Below are 20,478 nucleotides of genomic sequence, written 5' to 3' on the forward strand. Positions count from 1 at the left end.
GCACTTTTTAGTATATGTCTTTTTCTATCCTTATATTTTGTTTGAAAAAAATGTAAAGTTTGATAAGTTCTATTTAACTTTATTCATTTCTTGGATTTATGGAACACTATAACATGTACTATATTGTTCTTGGGGGCAGCTAGCTGACTTAGTGAATAAAGTGTCAGGCCTACAATCAGAAACACTCATCTGCCAAAATTCAGATCTGGCCTTAGACAATAGCTGTGTGACACTGTTAGTCCTGTTTGCCTCAGTTTCCTCATGAGCTGGAGAAATGACTGAACAACAAAATATTGTTCACAAAATAACATAGCCTCTAGATTTGGAAGGGTCCTTGGTGACCATCTAGTCCATTTTGTCTTTGAAAGGCATCCCCTCTTTAACATACCTAATAAAAGGTATGTTAAAGGTATGTTAATTCCTCCAGTCACCTCTGGAAGATATTTGGGTGTCTTAATTCTTCCTGAGGTAGTTCCTTCCACTTTTCAGAAAATTTTTCCTTACATCAAAATCTTAGTTTTCCTTTTTGTAATTTCAACACATGCCTCTTAGGTCTACTCACTGGAAACAAATACAAGTGTAATTCTTCTTCCATTGTAGCTGTCATCAGTGACCCTGTTCTTTTTCCCCTGTCTGTTCCCAAGTTTAGTCTGCAGGGTAAACATCCCCAGTTTTTATACCATGAAATAAATGATTTTTAATATACTAATTGGAATTCTAGTGAGTAGGAAAAAAATATCTAAAACATTTTTGTAAAATTTAAAGAAGAGCATATTCATTAAGCAAGATTTAGACTAGAAGATATAGTAAATTGTATCCCTTCCATTATTTATAATTCTCTATATTCCATTATATGTACTTTTTTACATCTCTGTATTTTATTTGAGACAAATTAATTCAAAAGTTTAACCCCCAAGTATATTTTATGTGGTTGTTATAACAAAATGTTAAAAGTATAGGAATGGGAGTAGCTAGGTGGCCTGGTGGATTGAAAGCCAGGCCTAGAGTCTGGAGGTCCTGGTTTCAAATGTGACCTTAGATACTTTCTAGTTATGTGACACTGGGAAAGTCACTTAACCCCTATTGCCTAGCCCTTGCCACTCTTCTGCTTTGGATTCAATATATAGTATTGATCCTAAGACAGAAGGTAAGGATTTACCTTTAAGAAAGTATAGGAATATAGTTGTGTGACCTCTGGTAAGTCACTTACCTTCTATTGCTTAGCTCTTGTCACCTTGGAACCTATACTTAGTATTAATTCTAAGCAGAAAATAAGGGTTTAAAAAAATATAGGAAGGTATGCTAAATAGGTGGTATCTTAACTTATATATACATATATAAGTGCAAAACATAATTTATAATGTTTTATAGCAAGTTCTGTTTATTTTTATTATGCTACATAAATGAAATTTCTTGAATTTTTTTAAGACATATATTCCTAAATTTGGTGTCACTACCCTGCTTCAGAAAACAAAGTGTTTTTAGTATTGAACAGATAGTTGACTATTAACAGTTTTCTACTTTGATGGTGTTAGAAACATTCTGTGAGATTTATACAACTAATTATTGTTCCTCGCTGCTGCAAGATTAAAAACAAAAAATCAAACATATATTATAACTTTTTAAAAAGTTAATATATGGTTTTGCATTAAACAAACCCCCACAGTAAATAAAACTTTAGGGTGTAGTTATGGTATAAAAGGTGTCCATTTCCTTAACTTTTGGTCTCTGCTTTTTATGCACCTAAGAAATAAAAAAGCACATCTGCCTCTACATACATGATCATTATACGAGTGATGAGGAAGTTCGGATAACTTTCTTGAAAATATCATAAAGCTCATAGATCCATCATATCTTTAAAGATAGCATTCATTTTCTCCTTTTGAATTTTTTATGGACCTTGAATTTTTTCCCCTAACATGTACTATTTATTTTAGATTACAGGTAAAAAAATACTAGAAAAAGGTGAACTAAAACGTCGGCACACTATAATTCCACTCAACAAAATTTCATCCAGGTGTATTGGAAAGGAAACTCTGAATATAGCTAAAAATCTAGTAAGTCTCTATTGTATTTATTTCATATATATATTTTTGTTTTATAACCTATTTTTAAACAGGCAGATGGCATATCAATTAGAATGTAGATTTTAGGTTTAGGAAGACTTGATTTCAATTTCTGCTTATGAGATAGAATTTTTAAAGTATTTTGAAAACCAAGAAGTGCCCTGCAAGTGTCAGCTAGTATCATTATTTTATTTAGAGAATAACTGATTTTATGGATTTTGTGCTACCTTGGGTCTTGAATTATGAAAACACACACAAGGGTCTTAAATTATATAATATACTTGTTTTAAGGAACATGAGGTATCTAGATGCTTTTTAATCAATATCTTATTAAATAAATTTTTGTTATAATTTACTGTGAAAATTTAGCCATATTAATGAAATTAGAATGCTCTTTAACAGCTCAGTGTGGCTTTGATATGGCATAAAATTGTCAAAGTCTTATCAACAGTAATAGTGACAGTATTTTTTTTGATTGTGAGATGTGCAGTTTCCTTGTTCAGTCCAATTCAGTCATATGTTTCTGTAGACTTAATGAATATTCAGAAACCTTATATTTATTTTTTAACTTGAATTTTTTTTCCAATAAGCAAACATTCATTTTCTCTCTTCACCTTACTCCTTTACTTTCTCCATGAAAAAAACAAAAACAAAACAAACCTAAACCTTTATAAAAAAAGTCAATCTGAAAAAATACCTATATTGATCATGACCAAAAAAAGTATATCTCATTCTGCATCTTGAATCAATCATCTTTCTGTCAGGAGATGGGTTGCTTTCATCATCATGGTCTGAAGTCATAGTTGGTGATTGATTGATCAAAGAAACCTCAGACTTAGAAGTTCATAAGAACTATGAATAGATTCCCAAAGGAGGTACAGATCTCCTTGTTCCCTCATTAGACTTGCTTAGTGGGATTCCTGCAACCAAATATGGTCTGGATTCCTTGGCTACTCCTGTTGCTTAGGGTAATTTCTTCTACCCTAGGTTATATAGGGTAGTTTAGGTGCCCCAGATTTTTACACAAGGAGGAGTGAAGAAGAAAGAGAAAGGTTGGGTAGGAGAAATATTTGGCTTAGAGAAGTTTTGACTTATTCACCTACTTAAGCCACTGTTAAAGGGATTAAAATACACCACTCTCTCCTTTCACCTCAGGTCTTGGGAAGCAGGAGAGTGATGTGAATTCCTTACTGACTGTTCTTATGCTTTGACATAAATCTATTTTATATATACTAGTGGGGATCAGAAACCAAAGCTTGAAAGGTCTAAGAGAGGGCAGGAACAGATAAATAGAGCACCACTTCCTCTCTCAGACAGAGCTGCCCAAGGGAAGATGAGATTGGATCACTGTCCAGAGCTGAAAGGTAAAAGGAAATCCCCTTCAGACTCTGGTTTCCGTTTTCTTCCCTGAATGGATATTATCTTGATCCCCTTAGCACACTTGAAGAATGAGCTGTTCAGTTCTTCTCTCTTAATAAGATCTATCTATTGTTTGGAGATTTAGGATTGGTAGGTTTAGGGAAGAGGGAAAATTTAGGAAGTCTCTATTTCTATTTCAACATAAATTTCCTTCAGGGGTTTATTTTATATATCATATATATTTCTATTAATTTTATATTTTATGTTATATTTCCTAATATAGAGAGATACAGCTTTTGAAGATATCAATAGAAAATCTTCTGGGTGGATAGTCTCTTGTCTTCCCCAAAGGGTAAAAGTCTCTATCCACCACTTTTGAGGATAAGGCTAATCTGATGTCTTCAGATCAATGAGGGATCACAGCAAGCTAAGCTCAGTGAGGTTGCTCTTCCCCCTCTCAGTTCAGAAGAAAAAAGAACTTTTCAACTGTCCATCTGCTTTTCTTGACTAGAGGTTCTAGTCCCATCCCCCGTTGTCAGCCAAAGTTCCATTTCCTTCCGGCATGAGGTTTCCTTGTAAAATCAAGCCCTTGCAGTGCATTCTGTATCTCACTCATCCATATATATAAAAATGTTTTAACCAAAGATAAATTTTATATATTTTAAATGTACAAGCAAGGTAATACATCTGAAATATTAATTTTGTTTTTCTAGAAATTGGGATGTAAGTAGATTGCTAGTTAATAATAGTTAGCTGTGATAGAGGCTGGAGAGAGAGAGAACTTGTAAACCAAGATGCAAGAAACTGGGGACCTAATCTGCCTATCAATCGAGAAGAAGTTTACAAAACAGAATGTTCCCAGGAGTTGGCAGTTGAGCTGACCAGGGGAGGGGACTTGACTTGGAGTCTCTCTCTGGAGGTGGGACCTGGCTGAAAGACCCTGGTGGGGCTGACTTGGTTTTGGGGTTCTCTGACTTTGGACAGTTGAAGTTGATAAGAAGGAGGAACTTGGCTTTTGAGTGCTGGTCTATTTGAGAGTTGAGCTGGCCAGGAGAAACTGAGAGACTTTGAACTTTGTTTTTCTCTGGGGTTGAAGCTGAGAAAGGAGACAAGCCAGGTGGAAGGAGAGATTATGAACTTTTTTCTTTCTGGGATTAAGCTGAGAGACCTTGCTGATTTTGTGAAGAAGAAAGAAGATTTAAAAGCTGTTGTCCTCCATCTCCTAACTGTCTAAGAATCAGTTTGTGACTAGACTACTTTCTTAAACCCTCATTTTAGATTAGGGACATCCTCATCCCTCGCACCTCAGTTTCCCATCTTGTAATTCCAATAAACCCCCTGACTTGAAAAGGAAAAGAAAAGAATATCTTTATAGTTCACTCAGGGGGGAGGGAAGAAGCCAAAGGCTTCAAGAAGAATTGGGAGGTGGGGGAGGCAAGGGAGGAGAGGGTTGGAGAAAGGGGGGGAGGTTTAGAAAGATATACTGATCCATCAGCCATCAGTAGGGATTAGTAGGCAAACCCCAGAGCAGTTTTCTTGTGTAGCAGTTCCCCTGAGTACCATCATCTCTGGGCATTTCTCATTCCTACCTCCATTACAAATAAACAGTTTCAGGTTCCCTTAGCATCTCTCTCTAGTCACAAGCCAGACGACAGCAGTCATTTGCAACAAGAAACAGTTCCCCTCAGTTTATATTCTCTATTTCAAGAAGTAATAGTTTCCATCAATTTACTTTTCTATTTCATAACATAATGGCAATTGTTTAGCTAAGAAATTGAACTTGGTGACGTAAAAACAAATTTCATTTTATTGTTAACTTTGCTATGAATCCTTTGAAAAAATTTTCTTCAGTTTTTTCACAGAATAAATTAGCGATTTGGGCATATTTTACTATTGCTAACATACAAAAAGCTAACTCATAAGAATAGTTGTCTTATAAATAGCTTTAGGGAAATATCATCAGGAATTATAGCCATAGAATAAAATGCTCATTTAGGACTTTTCTAACCAAGACACACATGCATACACATGCACATGCACTCACTCTCTCCCTCTGAGATTATCTCTACTCTATCCTGTCTATATTTTGTTTATTCATTGTTGTTTACATGTTGTTTCCCTGATTAGATGGTGACTAGCTTGACAAATCTTCTTTGCTTGGCAGGTTGGTGCTGATAATGTGCATCTGGCCCTTTCACTTATTGAGTATGAACCTGAGCTTCAGAAAGCAATGGAATTTGTCTTTGGAACAACATTGGTCTGTGATAATCTAGACAATGCTAAGAAAGTTGCCTTTGATAAAAGGATAATGACTAAAACAGTCACTTTGGATGGTGATGTGTTTGATCCCAGTGGAACACTGAGTGGTGGTAAGGACAGCTAGGGTTCTTTTATTTAAGCACATGCCCATATTTTCCTTGGTAATGTAATAACAAATCTTTATTTTATAATAGAATGATTTGTTTATATAGCATATTATTTCATAATTTTTCTTTGTATTTTATTTTGGTAATAGTTCTGATTAGGCAGGGCACTTGTTAGTCTCTACTTTACATATAAGGAAATTTTGGCACAGAGGGGCTAAAAGAACTCTTGTTAATAATGATGGAACTGCTGGAACATATGTTACTTGATTCTTAATTCTTTGCTTATTCCACTAGATCTCACTATGGAGCTTGGATGTCTGTTGCTGAGATTCTCTGACTTCATTAGTGTGGAAATTCTCTTATCAATCACATTTGTAAACTTCTTTATAACATGGTAGCTAAAACTTTTGCTCCTGGTTACATTTGAATTAGTAAATGTTAGAGTCAGAATTTGAACCTATATCTTCCTGATTCCGAGGTCAACACTAGACTCATAAGGCAGTACAGATATTGGCATTTCTGTAGGAAGAGCTCTCAGCATTGCCTAGCTCATTAGTATGACCTGGCTTCTCAAGGCAGTTAGGTTCAATCTTAAAATTTAATTTGTGTAAGATTGTGAGATCAATAGCTAAGTTTGTGTTGAAAAAGTAGCACTGGATTCTTTCTAGAAAACTCATTCTATGAGAATCCCTCCTTCTACATTGCCCCAGTCTGAATGTTTGCAGATACTACACTTTATAGGTAGAGTTCTCCCTCAGAATTCTGAAGGATGTGATTTTTGTTCTGTGTCTTTAGGGTTGGGTAGGTTGGAATACATACATAATAGGGTTAGAATGTTTATTATGTCTTTTATTATAAAATTGGAAATTGCTGATTCCTAGTTCTTCTCATTGTCTGTGTGATCTTGGTGAATCACTTAACTTCTCTGGTTCTCAATTTTAAATGGTGAGGAGAAGGTGTATGAGATCAGTGATCTCTAAACTTTTTTCATCTTTCACTGCTATCAGAAACAAGATTTTTGAACATCCCAAATATGTATGTTATTTGTTATATGCGTGTCCTGTCATAATAATTATACCAATATTAAGTGTATTATAAAGCTTTCTTTCACTAAAGCAGAACTTTAAAAAGAACAAGAGAAAGATGAAATATTATTTTGAAAATATTAGCATTAGAAAATTACTAAGATATTACTAATAATCATATTTTAGTGAGAGCATATGTTTGAATGTGCCTTTTTTTTTAAAAATCCTTACCTTTGTCTTGGAATCAATACTGTGGTTCCAAGGCTGAAGAGAGGTAAGGGCTAGGCAATGGGGATTAAGTGATTTGCCCAGGGTCACACAGCTGGGAAGTGTCTGAGGTCAGATTTGAACCTAGGACCTCTCATCTCTAGGCCTGGCTCTCAATCCATTGAGCTACCCAGCTGCCCCCTGCCTTATTATTTTTGAAAAATTTACCTTAGCCCTTTGGGATATAGCAACTTGAAGGTTTACTTTTAAACTCAGTTTATTTTGGTACTTGATTTTAATGGTTGTTATGGTCGAAAAAGTACCTTATCTAGATTACATAGATCCAAATAGAATAAGTGCAAGCACTTTCCAAATTATTCCAAAATACTAATTTTTCAATCCCCTCATAACAAAAGTGTTGCTTGAAATCAGGCTATTTTCCTTGATGGGAATTGTCGTTCTTGCAGGAGTCTCAGAAGGTGTTTTATTTTTATATTTTTAACCAATAGGTTCAAATCCCTCATTTGGAAGATGTAAAAATGAGTTAGCTAGTTCTGTTTCTAAGTATGTAGACATTTTTATAGTTTTCATAGATGACAGCATATTTTTACCCAGAGAGGAGAGTAACCAGGAGGAAAGGGTGGTTAATATTGTCAGGTGTTGAAGAGAGGTCAAGAAGAATGAGGATTTAGGTCTTTAGATTTGGCAGTTAAAATATAATTGGTAACTTGGATGAGAGCAGTTTCAGTTAAGTGAGTGGTTAATGATAAGAAAGAAATCTAGTCTATTGAAGACTGGAAAGAACAAAATTGGAAAGGTTTAGAAGAAGAATGAGTTTGAGAAGGATAATATAATGAGATCTGTGTAGTTCATAACTCATCTATGTCTCCTTAATTTGTGCTACTTTGTCTCCTTTGTAAAGGGAGTGGGGAGGGTGTGGGTGTATATAAGTTAGGGTTTTCCTAGTAGCACCATCATAACTTTATTGGAGTTGCATAGTAATGGGGAGACCCCGCATAATTGCACTGAAGAGAAACCCCATGACTGGTTATTGGGGAGGAAAAGGTTTGGTCTGTCTTCATTGTTGGCCCCTGGAGGTCATGCTGTGGTCTCCTTGGGGGTCATGTCTTTGGGGTTACAATATAGCCACTTAGGAATGTGACCCCTATTGTGGAATCCACTGAAGTGGGAGTACTTGAAGTTTCTCTTGGCTCTTAAGTTTTAATTTGTGATTTTATATCCATATTTGGAGACAGTGTCTAGTTCATCTTTTTTCTCTGTCCATAACAGGTGCACGACCCCAGACTGCATCTGTTTTGACACAAGCTCAAGAACTCAAAAATATCCAAGAGGAGCTAAAAGTCAAGGAGAATGAACTCCAGGCCGTAGAAAAGGAATTAGCAGGTCTAGAAAACACTGCTGAAAAGTAAGGCTTCTGTTAGTATAAATAGCATTTTTTCCCCCTTCAGAGATTTGAAAGGTGGACAAAACATTTACTTTTAATCTTTCCTTCTAAAGGATTCAGTCAACTGGGAAAATTCATGTTCTCTTTCATCTTAAATATTGAATAACTATCAAAACATTTATTGGGAGAAGATATGGTTTAGCTCATAAAGAGCACTTGGGGTGGGGGCATGTGAAAGAGAGCTGGATTTGGAATAAGGGGTGGAGTTCCAATCTTGGCATTGCTCTTTCTGGCCTGGGTGGCATTAACCAATCACCTACTTTCTATGAGCCTCATTTGGCTCCTTTGAAAAATGAGGTGAGTAGACTAGCTGACCGTAAGGTTCCTTCCAACCTGAAATCTATTGATGCTTAGATGAGGTGTCTAAAGGAAGACCATGTTAATTACCAACCGTGCAACCATGCAGTTAACCTTGCTGAGCCACTGTTGGCAGATTTGGTGGTTAAGAAGTAATTGTCAACTTAGATGAGAGGTCAAGGATAAGGAGGAAGTTGTGTACTTAGGAGTCAGGAAGGAGAGTGATAACCCGGACAGAAATGTGAAAGTTTAGAAGAAAAGTGAGTTTGCTGGAAAAGCTAATGAGGTCTCTCTGCAGGTTTTAACCCTTCTGTATCTTGTTAAACCTTGATATTTATTTTCTCTCATTTAAAATGAAAAGGGGTACAGTGAACAGGATTATCTTAATGATTTGTAACATGGATCTATACCTATCCTACCACCTTTGTGGGGCTCTTTTTAGAATTAAAAGAAAATATTGATCAAAAGCAGTTCGCAGGTGACAAAGCATTAAATAAATAGTAGATGGTAGTAGAAACAGTTTCTATGATCAGCATTGTAACATGAATTTTTCCTTCCATAAAAGCTTATATTGCTGATATTACCAGAAATGTTTAATATGGTAAAAGCACACAGGATTCTCAATATTAACTATTACTTAGCATCATAGAGGCAGAATATTGCTGGGTAGACCAAAAAATTAGACTATAAAATACTTCCTCTTGTTTTATCATTAGCAGCCACTGAACAGAATATGTATCAAAAGCACTTGAACTTGTCTTCTCTCTCTGTCTCTTTCTGTCTCTGGCTCTTTCTCTCTCTCTGTTCTAATGATATTTTATAAATGTTATTTTTAAAAACTTACATGTTTCAACACAGGGGTAATGACTTTCTCTGACTGCTTTTGGTTCGTCTTATTTTGATTCTTTGTGACACTTGATAATAGTCTTTACCAGGGCTGTTTTCCTAGGTTACTGTTTATACTACTAGAGCAAAAAAAAGTATTAGACCAGGCCTAGAGATGGGAGGTCCTTGGTTCAAATGTGATCTCAGATATTTCCTAGTGGTTGTAAGCAAGTCACTTAACCCCCACTGCCTAGCCCTTACCACTCTGTTGTCTTGGAAACAATATACAGTATTGATTCTAAGACAGAAAGTAAGATTTCTTTTAAAAAGCATTAGAAATATATACTTTAGTTGTCATATGTGGGTGGATATTTTAGTCTTACAAATTTTTGTTTATTAACATAGATTGTTAGCTATAAAATTCTTCCGTGTGAGAATAGTGAGGCAGTATTCTCTGTGATAAATAGATATGTCATGATATGTCTGACTTAATAACACATTTGAACATCTGAACATTGTCTGGAAAGTTAATTTTATTCTGAGCATGATGGTGGCAAACACTTACAGTCCGTGTAGCTTAGGAGGTTGGAATCACTTGAGTTCAGAAGTTTTGATTTTCAATACAGCTAAAACTAATATGGTATGTGTAGTCACCATGATGTAAGGGAGTAGAATGCCATCATGCTGTCTAGGTGGAGGAGGTGAACTGGCCTTGAATGGAAAAACGGAACATCTGGGCTGATTATTGGGGTCAGACCTGTGAGTGGCTGCTATATTTCTAGTCTGGGCAAAATATGAAGAACTAATCTACCCCCAAAATCTTTTTTTTAAGTTATTTTGACTTTGATTGTGTCATACATATTGAACACATACACATTCGTTCTGTACCATGTATTTTTATTGACTGATTAAAACGTTGAGGGCCAAGAAGTTAATTTATGGGAATCAGAAATGCAAAGAATGCAAGACTGAATGTTTTGAGAGAAAGCCTTGTTCTTTTCAATACTGTTTAGGAGCTAATTATTGCTTTTTAATTTCTATCATATTGTTGTTGACAAGGAAGGTCTAAGGAGTTATTTGTATATAGAAGTAATTTCCTTCATATTGTATTTGTATCTTGCCTAGTTTCTACTGACTTTTAGGAGTCATTAATTATATTACATGTGGAACCTCATTACAATTTTATGAGGGAAAATTTGGCTGAGAATTGAATTAAGTTGTCAGAATCGACTAAGTATTATTAATTTGAATTGAATGATTAAAATTTGACACTTGGGAAACAGGAGTCATTGTAATTCAAGAAAGACTAATATCATTTTTCTTAAATACATTTGTAAGGATGATTATAGTTAATAGAATTTCTTATATTCATATGATCTAATTATAATGTCACTGAGTAATTTTTGGGGGGAGAGATAGAAGAGATTTATCTTTGTTTTGCTCTTTTATTTTAGTCCATTTTAGAGATGTATGTTTTTAGAAAAAAATGTCTTTATCAGAAAGTTTCTATAATTTTGTAATAAGGGTAGTAATAATATCAACAAACATTTATGTGGCGCTTATCATATGCCAACTACTTTGTTAAGCACTTTACAGTTATCTCATTTGATCCTCACCACAACCTTGGGAGGTATTATTTAGTAATTTTTTTACAGATGAGGAAATTGAGAAAAACATGTTAAGTGACTTATCCAGTACCACACATCTGGTAAGAGTCTGAGGTTAGATTTGAACTTGGGTCTTCCAGACTCCAGGCTTGGCACTCTACTGTGCCATGCTAGATAGAACTTATAAGACCAGGAGCTTTTGTGGAATATTCTGCTAAAATTAGGGTTCAGAATTACTGATGTCTTAGAAATGTGAGTTTGTATTTCACATGACCAAAAGATGTTTGCCCACATATTTTTGAGCTCATTTTAGACAAGAGCATTTGATTTGGATGCACTCATGAAACCCCAGAATGATTACTGATCACTTACTACAAATGGAAATCTTTTAAGGTATCGTCAATTAAAGCAGCAATGGGAAATCAAGTCTGAGGAGACAGAATTGTTACAAACTAAGCTTCAGCACAGTGCATACCACAAACAGCAGGAAGAACTGGATGCCCTCAGGAAAACGATTGGTAAGATCAGAAAATCTTGTATATTTGTTTCCATCAACATTCTTTTCCCTGGATTTATATGAAATAAATCTTCAGGATTTAAAAAATAAAATTTTAATATGCAATGCTAGCAATGTTAATAATAATTTAAAATATTTAATTAATGAATTTTTGGGACCCAGAATTTGGTCTTGTGATTTTCTCTCCTTTGTCTGAACAAGCTGGGTTAACTTTAAATAGAATTTACTTGTATTTTATTGTATATTATTTCATATTTTTAAAATAAAATCTTTTCTTAGGGGCAAATACTATAATTTTATATCTTTCCCTCCTCTCTTCACCTCCCTCCCCATTTTGATTTTAAGCTGATAGATATAAAGAGATTTGAGAGAATTATGCCAGCAATTGGCTCTCATGGTTATACTGATAGCTTAGTCCTGGGCCTATTTGATATCATTCTTTTTGACTTTAGATTTCTATAAACCTCTTGAAGGCAGGAATCATTTTCATTTTGTGTTTGTATCAACAGAGACTAGTGCAGCATTGGTGAAGTATTGGTATACCTGCTGAGCTGGCACTGGGGGAGCTGCTCCGTACCCCCTCTTCTCAGTACCCAAGGACATTTTTTTGCATGCCTTGCCCCTTTGTCCTGCCTACCAAAGCCAGCACTTCCTCCCTCTACTCTCTGGGATAATGTAAGGTGGGAGGGGTGTCACAGGCAGCTTGAAGTTACAGTCTGGACATGCAAACTTGAAATCCTTTGCCAACACTGACTTGGCACATTGTTTTGATTGTAGATGGTGCTTGCTAAAAGTTTGTTGATCTGAATGAATTTACCCAGAGTTGAAGCCAGCACCTTGAGCTACACCTTTCCCTTGGATGTAGTTTTGTCTAGATCACTGTATCTCTAGTGAATAAACACATGTGGATCCTTATTTGAAAACTGGGGTGGAGTGGGGGAAATCTGTTGCTTTTGCCTCAGTTCTTTTATTGTTATTTAAAAAAATTTTTTTAAACTATTTTAATTTCCCCCAGTTACATGTAAAAACTTTTTTTTAACATTAAACAAATTTTTTTGAGTTCCAATTTTTCTCCTTCCAACTCTCCTCCCTGAGGCAGTAAACAATATGATATGGATTTTACATGTACAATCATGCAAAACATTTTTATGTATAAGTCATTTTGTGGAAGAGATCTCACAAAAAAATGGAAAAAAAGAAAGTGAAATATAATGTTTTGGTCTGCATTCAGACTCCAACAGTTCTTTCTCTAAAGGCAAATGGCATTTTTATCAGGAGTTCCTGAGACTGTTTTGGATTACTGTATTGCTGTGCCTCAGCTATTTCATTTATTATTTTAAAAAACCCTTACCTTCCATCTTAGAATCAGTGCTAAGTATTGGTTCTATGGCAGAAGAGTGGTAAGGGCTAGGTCACCACAGCTGGGAAATGTCTGAAACTAGATTTGAATCCAGGGTCTGCCATGTCTGGGCCTGACTCGAGCCACAACCACTTAGTTGCTCCTGCCTCAGCTTTAAAAGACACATCTTCATCCTCCAGAGATGTTTAGGGGAAGACAAGAATGCATTGGATAAAACATTTTTATTTTATTTTTTTACCACCTTAATTCTGTCTCTCCTCCACAAAACTCCTCTAGTGCTGAGGAATTGACCCCTGGGATCTGAAGCCTCTGCCAACATAGTACAAATTTGACAGGCCCAACTAAGGCAGACTTTTCTGTTCCAGTCTAGGCTGGGAGTGAGCTGTGTGAAAGTCAGATCTGATTTCTACCAGATTTTTATTTATTTTTTGTCTTAGCAACTTATAGAATAATTTATTAAGTTGTGGAGGGGCTGGAATCTTCATGGGTGAAGGAGATTGTCACACTGATAAAATCACTATTCTTTTAAGGTTGAAAAAATGGGAAATAGGTTCAGTCACTCAACAATCACTTATTTAGTGCCTGATCTATATTGGGTATTGTTAAGTGATGAGTATGCAAAGATGTGAAAAATATGATTCCTTTTCTCAGTGAACTCCCATACTAATGTGAAGGAAGGCACTAGCAGTGAGAGACTGAGAAATACCACTTGCAGGTGGTGTGATTTGCACTGAGTCTGGAAGGAAGTCAGGAGGCAGGCATGGGGGTATAACTCTGGGCAAGTCACTTAATCCTGATTGCCTAGCCTTTATCACTCTGCTACCTTAGAACTAGTATTTAGTATGGAGTCTAAGACAGAAGGTAAGGGTTTAAAAAAAAGAAAGGAAGAAAATGCACAAGGCTGGGAGAGCGTTGTTTTTAAAGATTGGCAAATAAACCAGTGTAGCTAGATCATAGAACACATAGAGGAGATTATAGAATAAGAAGGCTGGAAAGGCAGGAAGGGTTCAGGGTTGGAAAGGCTTTTAATAATAATAACCATAATAATTAGTTTTTGTAAATCACTTTAAGCTTTGCAAAACTTGTTTCACAAATATTCTTATTTGATCTTCATAATAACCCTGAGAGGTAGGTATCAGGTATCATTATCCTAATTTTATAGATGAGAAAATTGAGGCAGGCTGTGGTTAAGTTTGCTCAGGGTCAAACAATTCATAAGTGTCTGAGGTGGGATTTGGGTTCAAGTGTTCCCGATTCTTGGTCCAGCACTCTTATATACTTATCCAAATAGCATTTTTTGATCCTGGAAATAATAGGAAATTATTATTGGAATTATTATAGAGGTGAATTGTTCAGACCTGTGTTGTAGGAAAATTACTGCCAGCTGAGTGGAAAATGCATTGGGGTATGTGTGTGTGGGGTGGGGTGATTTAAGGCAGAGAGATGATTTAGAAGGCTGTTGCAGAATTATTCCAAGGATTTGGAATAATTCAGAGCCTAGGGTGGGGGTGGTATTGGAGAGGAGTAATTGGAATATTTTTACTGTATAAAATTTTATTTTCCAATAAGTTTAGGCCTTTTGGGACTTTTACTTGAGACTTGAGACTTTTACTCTGATTACAATGTGGTTTCCAAGTAGTTTCTAAAATATCTTATGTCAAGTAGCCCAATGAGACAAATGAACCAAAGGGTGCAGCATTTTGCTGCTTGAAGTATTTACTGAGTACTTTTCTCAAAAGAGTGGTTTTCCAAATTTAAAGTGATAAGATACTCAATTGTAGAACTGGGCAAGAAAATTGTTTGAACTTCATTCCTCAACTTTATTATATTGGCTGAGTTATTTTCATCTTGTAGAATTCTAAGGGTGGCTGACTTTTTTGGAGTATTTCCATTGTCTGACCCTTTTTGACTTTACATACTTGAAAGAAGTGGGAAGAATCCCCCTATTTCTCATTTATCCTGGCATACATAATCCTTCACCCTGCACTTCACGGTTGCTTTCATCTTTTAATCCCTTGTTCCCCAAGTGCATAAAAGCAACATTTGTTTATAGATGATTCAAAATTATAATTTCAGCTAGGTAGATAGAGTGGGCTATCCCTGGAGTCAGACTCAACTTCCTGAATTCAAATGTAGCCTCACTTACTAGCTGTGTTACTCTGGGCAGGTCATTTAACCCTATTTGCCTCAATTCTTCATCTGTTAAAAACACCCTCCCCACCCCAACTGTCAGGTATTTCATATGTATACTTTATATGCAGAGACTTTTAACAAGTTAGGGAAAATCAGTATATTGCACCCTTAAAGTCTTCTAATCTTAAGACTGAATATTTGAGCTTTTCCTGTTTCCATTGTGAATATTTAAAACTGTTATAAGATTTTGTATTAAGTGGTGTCTTTGGAATCTTTAGTCACTGTTCTTTATTCTGATTTAGAGGAAAGTGAGGAAACCCTAAAAAATACAACGGATACCCAAAAAAAGGCAGAAGAAAAATATGCAGTGTTGGAGAATAAAATGAAAAATGCAGAAGCCGAACGGGAGAGAGAACTGAAAGATGCCCAGAAGCAACTTGATTGTGCTAAAAAAAAGGCTGATGCCTCTAGCAAGAAGATGAAAGAAAAGCAGCAGGTAATTGTTTGGCTTTTGAAAGACATTGTGGAAAAGGAAGCAAATTTGTTAACAGTGTGTGATGGTGTGGTAAAGAAGGGGCGCATTTAGGTGACTCAGGATTGAGAGCCAGATTTAGGGATGGGAGGTCCTAGTTTCAAATCTGGTACTTCCCAGCTGTGTGACTCTGAGCTAGTCATTTAACTCCTATTGCCTAGCCCTTACTGCTCTTCTGCCTTGGAAGAAATGCATGGTTTTAATTCTAAGATGGAAGGGAAGAGTGGTTGTGGGTGGAAAGATGGTGGACAGGGTGGAAAGTAGAGGATAGATAGATTTGTTTCAATTTTGAGTATTTCTTATTCCTTACTTTCTATTAACATGCTAAATCTAAGTGGATGTCTCCTGAAAGTTACATGATAGTACACACTATGTAATTATACATAAAGCTTGCATGCTGAAAGTGTTTTGCTAGTATTATAGGAAACAAAACTATCCGTGTTAGCAACTTGTTCAGGAATAGGCCATGGTTTAGATGATAGGAGTTGAACTCATTTGATTATGCTAGAGAATCAAGCAGTAAATTATATTTGTTGAATACATTCATGCTCAAGGCATTGGGCTTGATGCTTTGGGAGTTGGGAAGATATCTGTGCCCTAGAACCTGCCTTCTGGAATCTTACCTTCTGACCAGAAAAGATACAACAATGCTAGTTCAAAGGAAAGATGATGAGCAAGCAGTCATGATGTCAAATGGCAGAATATGATTAGTTTCAAAGTGTTGTGTACAGTGAATGTTGTGACCTTTAAAGTAGGTGAACTCCTTTAGCATCGGTGATTTGGTATGCCTTCATGACTGAGATATGTGATGAGTTGGGCCTTCAAGGATATAATAATAGTAATGGGGAGTCAAGAAAATTTTAAAGATAAAGATGAGTAAAGAAGGGTTGAATTGTAAGGAGTAGATATTACTTAGGAATATGTATGAATTGGATGTGAAATAAGGAGCTTGGAAGAATTGTCATAAATGATATTATCATTGAAAGGCAAGATCAGAAAAAATGATAGATTGGCCACATTGTCAGAAAAGGGGTCAGCTGTTGGACTGCCTACTGTTAATTTTAAAAAAAAAAGTTTTTTTCCCCTAATTGTCAGGGACCACCTGGGGACCACGGTCCCCAGAGGTAAGAATGCAGACAAACTCAGGTGGGCTGATGGCAATCAAATGATACCAATGGCAGGTTTATTGAGGGAGGTGAGTGATGATATTTGTAGACAGCTGGATTGCTACCCAAACATATCCATTCACGTGGTTACATGCAATGTTTTCATAGTAAAGGCCAATCACAGAGAGTCTTTGCATCCTGTCAAGATACTAATCTATTGGGTACAATCTGTACAGTGATGAGAAGATTCAGGGGTATCCATAAGATACATGAAGACATCTATGAAATGGCGTCTCTTCTTTTTTTTTTACTTTTAAACATTATTTTTATTTAGTCAATTTCAAACATTATTCATTGGATACAAAAATCATTTTCTTTTACCCCCTTCCCTCCCACCACCCCTCCCATAGCCGATGCGCGATTCCACTGGGTATCACATGTGAATGATGTCTCTTCTGCTAGAGTTTTTAGGGATATAATACACAAGACATCTCTCAGTTCATCCCTAGGTCACTTAGAGCCTGTTCAATGTACTATGTATGAATCCTTTACTTAGAGGCCCTATAACTTAGAGGCCCTGTCAATTCCTCTCTTTTTATTTTAAAAAGAAGACAAAGTAAGTAAGTGTATGATTTGTGTAAGGCTAGAAAGTTAAACTCTACTTTGCTTGCTTTTATTTGCTTGGAAACAGAACTTTTAAAATTTTATTTTTCATCAGAGCCTTTTCAGAGTGCATCTCAGAGTACTCTGTGCATGCTGACCATAGTGATTTGTCATAGGCAGGTGAAGAAAAGTTAGTGTGTGTGTCTCAGTGGCTTCAGCTCAAGAGCTGAGGTTGTTCATAGCCCTTGCTCAGGGTTCATAGCCTTAAATCAGAGGGTCCCATCCTACTGTTGCTAAGATTGTGGTTCTTTCCTCTGAGCTTTTTGCATAGCCTCAGTTGGATGGTTATGCTTACTATAGCTGCCATTGAGATTCAAGATCCTTTTGCTTTTATGACAAACATCTATCACAGTCGAGAGAGCTACTATTATTAGCTCAATTCCAAAAGTGCCCAGTTCTCTGTTCCATATACCAAGCAAAATATCAACTTTTTCCTTACTATAAATCAAATCTCTTTTATTTCTGTTAATGCTCTGTTATTGGGCAATATGCTGGTCTGCTATGTAGCTTTATTTCCTAATTAAATCTGTAATAAGTGTTTGGGGTAAGGTTTTTGCCCTAAGTTGCCATCTTCTCATGGAATGAGGGTGAGATAAAAATTTTCTTTTGAATACCAAGGTTTAAGAATATAACAAATGAGGGTCATTTCATGAGTACAATACAGATGAAATTCTTACAGTTGACATAATATGCTCTGAAACCTAGAGGAACATCCGTTTGTAGGATCAAATTATCCCTGTTTCTGTCTTGATTTCTTCCCGGCCTCCCTTGCAGCTGTCAAGGGATAAGAGAAGGAAATATTTGACAGATCAAATTTGTCTCTTTCTGCTATGTCTAGAGCAGAGGTTTACTTTACCATTGATTGTTTCTTTTTTTTATTTTCCCCATTTGAATTAGTTTATTTAAGTCAATTTAAAACATTATTCCTTGGTTACAATAATCACATTATTTCCCTCCCTCCCCTCCACCCACTCTTCCTGCAGCAGATGCACAATTTCATTGGGTATTACTTCTGTCCTTGATCAGAATCTATTTCCATGTTGTTGATGTTTGCACTAGGATGTTCATTTTGAGTCTACATCCCCAACCATATCTCTTCAACCCATGGATTCAAGCAGTTTCCCCTTGAGTACTGCTTTGGCTGCATCCCATAGGTTTTGGAAGGATGTCTCATCATTGTCATTTTCTTCAATGAAATTATTAATTGTTGCTATGATTTGTTCTTTAACTGGTTTTGGAGAATCGTATTGTTTAATTTCCAATTAATTTTTTATTTGGCTCTTCATGTACCCTTACTAATTATTATTTTCATTGCATTGTGATCTGAGAAGGTTGCACTTATTATTTCTGTTCTTTTGCACTTGTTTGCAATGTTTTTATGCCCTAATACATGGTCATTTTTGTAAATATACCATGTGCTGCTGAAAAGAAGGTATATTCCTTTTTGTCCCTATTTATTTTTCTCCACATATCTACTAACTCTAATTTTTCTAAGATTTCATTCATTTCTCTTACCTTTTTCTTATTTATTTCTTGGTTTGATTTATCTAATTCGGATAGAGGAAGGTTCAGGTCTCCCACTAGTATAGTTTTTCTATCTATTTCATCCTTGAGCTCCACTAGTTTTGCCTTTAGAAATTTGTATGCTATGCCATTTGGTGCATACATGTTGAATACTGATATTTCCTCATTGTCTATACTGCCTTTTATCAGGATGTAATTACCTTCCATATCTCTATTAACTAGATTTATTTTTACTTTGGCTTTGTCAGATATCATGATTGCGACTCCTGCCTTCTTTTTATCAGTTGATGCCCAATAGATTTGGCTCCATCCTCTTACTTTCACCCTATGCGTATCTACCTTCCTCATGTGAGTTACTTGTAGACAGAATATGGTAGGGTTTTGGATTCTAATCCACTCTGCTATTCACTTGTGTTTTATGGGCGAGTTCATTCCATTCACATTCAGAGTTATGATTACCAGCTGTGTATTCCCAGCATTTGGGTTTCTGCTCCTAGTCCTGCCTTTTCTTCTTTCACTATTTCCTTCTACACCAATGTTTGTTTTTAGTCAGTCCCCCTAGTTCCCACCCTTATTTTACTTCCCTTTCTACCCCCCTCCCTTCTTATTCCCCCCTTATTTTCTTTGCAGTCTTTTTAAAAACACCCCCCCACCCCCATCTTCCTCCCTTGTACTGCTTCCCTCCCCACCAGTCTGTTTGTTACCGTTCTACTCCCCTATTGGGCGCAAATCTATTTTCTGCCCCAATGGATTGGATTGTTCTTCCCTCTTTGGGTCAATTTCAAAGCATGTAAGAGTTGAGTATTTCCTATCTCCAACCTCTTTACCCTTCCAGTGTATTGATGTTCTCCCCCTCCTGCCATGAGCTTCTTTGTGAAATATAAATTTACCCCCTTTTGTTTCTTTTCCCATTTCTTTTAGTATTAACCTCTTTTTTTAGCTCTGTTTGTAAATGTATTTATGCTTACATATATCTATATACCTATTTATGCCTTGTCATTCCATCCTATACAGTTTGTCACTGTTCCCTCTAAGTGTAATTCTTCTAGCTGCCCAGGTGATAATAACAATTTTTAAGAGTTACCAATGACCTCTTTTCATATAGGGATACATATCATTTTAACTTATTGAGTCTCTTAAAAAAAGTTTTGTTTTTTTTCTTGTTTTGTTTTTCTTTTTTCCCTCTTTTTAATTGCCTTCTCATGGAGTCAAAACAACTCTCCACATTTTATGAATTTCTTTCCTGTCGTCACTTCCCTACTTCTCTAGCATTCATCTATTACAAATTCTGCCTGGTCCTCCAGAGTATGTTTTTGTTAGTGTAGCAACCCATAGATAACAGTCCCTAACTAGGGATTTCATAAATCTACCTCCATACTGCATTCTGCTGAAGTTTCCTTACAGGGAGTGAGCTCAGAGGTTACTT

General features: G+C 36.0%; 1 protein-coding gene across 3 annotated transcripts in view; it reads left to right on the plus strand.

Annotated features, from left to right (window-relative positions):
- Positions 1 to 20,478, plus strand: part of SMC2 (structural maintenance of chromosomes 2) — a 55,440-nt gene that overhangs the window by 20,340 nt on the left and 14,622 nt on the right. For all 3 annotated transcript variants that reach the window (XM_056806207.1, XM_056806205.1, XM_056806206.1), the window contains exons 15-19: positions 1,938 to 2,057; positions 5,590 to 5,794; positions 8,314 to 8,449; positions 11,611 to 11,735; positions 15,530 to 15,723. In XM_056806207.1, the coding sequence (XP_056662185.1) occupies positions 1,938 to 2,057; positions 5,590 to 5,794; positions 8,314 to 8,449; positions 11,611 to 11,735; positions 15,530 to 15,723 (780 nt within the window). The remainder of the gene's footprint in view (positions 1 to 1,937; positions 2,058 to 5,589; positions 5,795 to 8,313; positions 8,450 to 11,610; positions 11,736 to 15,529; positions 15,724 to 20,478) is intronic.

Source organism: Monodelphis domestica, chromosome 7 (assembly GCF_027887165.1).
Source record: "Monodelphis domestica isolate mMonDom1 chromosome 7, mMonDom1.pri, whole genome shotgun sequence".
NCBI lineage: Eukaryota > Metazoa > Chordata > Mammalia > Didelphimorphia > Didelphidae > Monodelphis > Monodelphis domestica.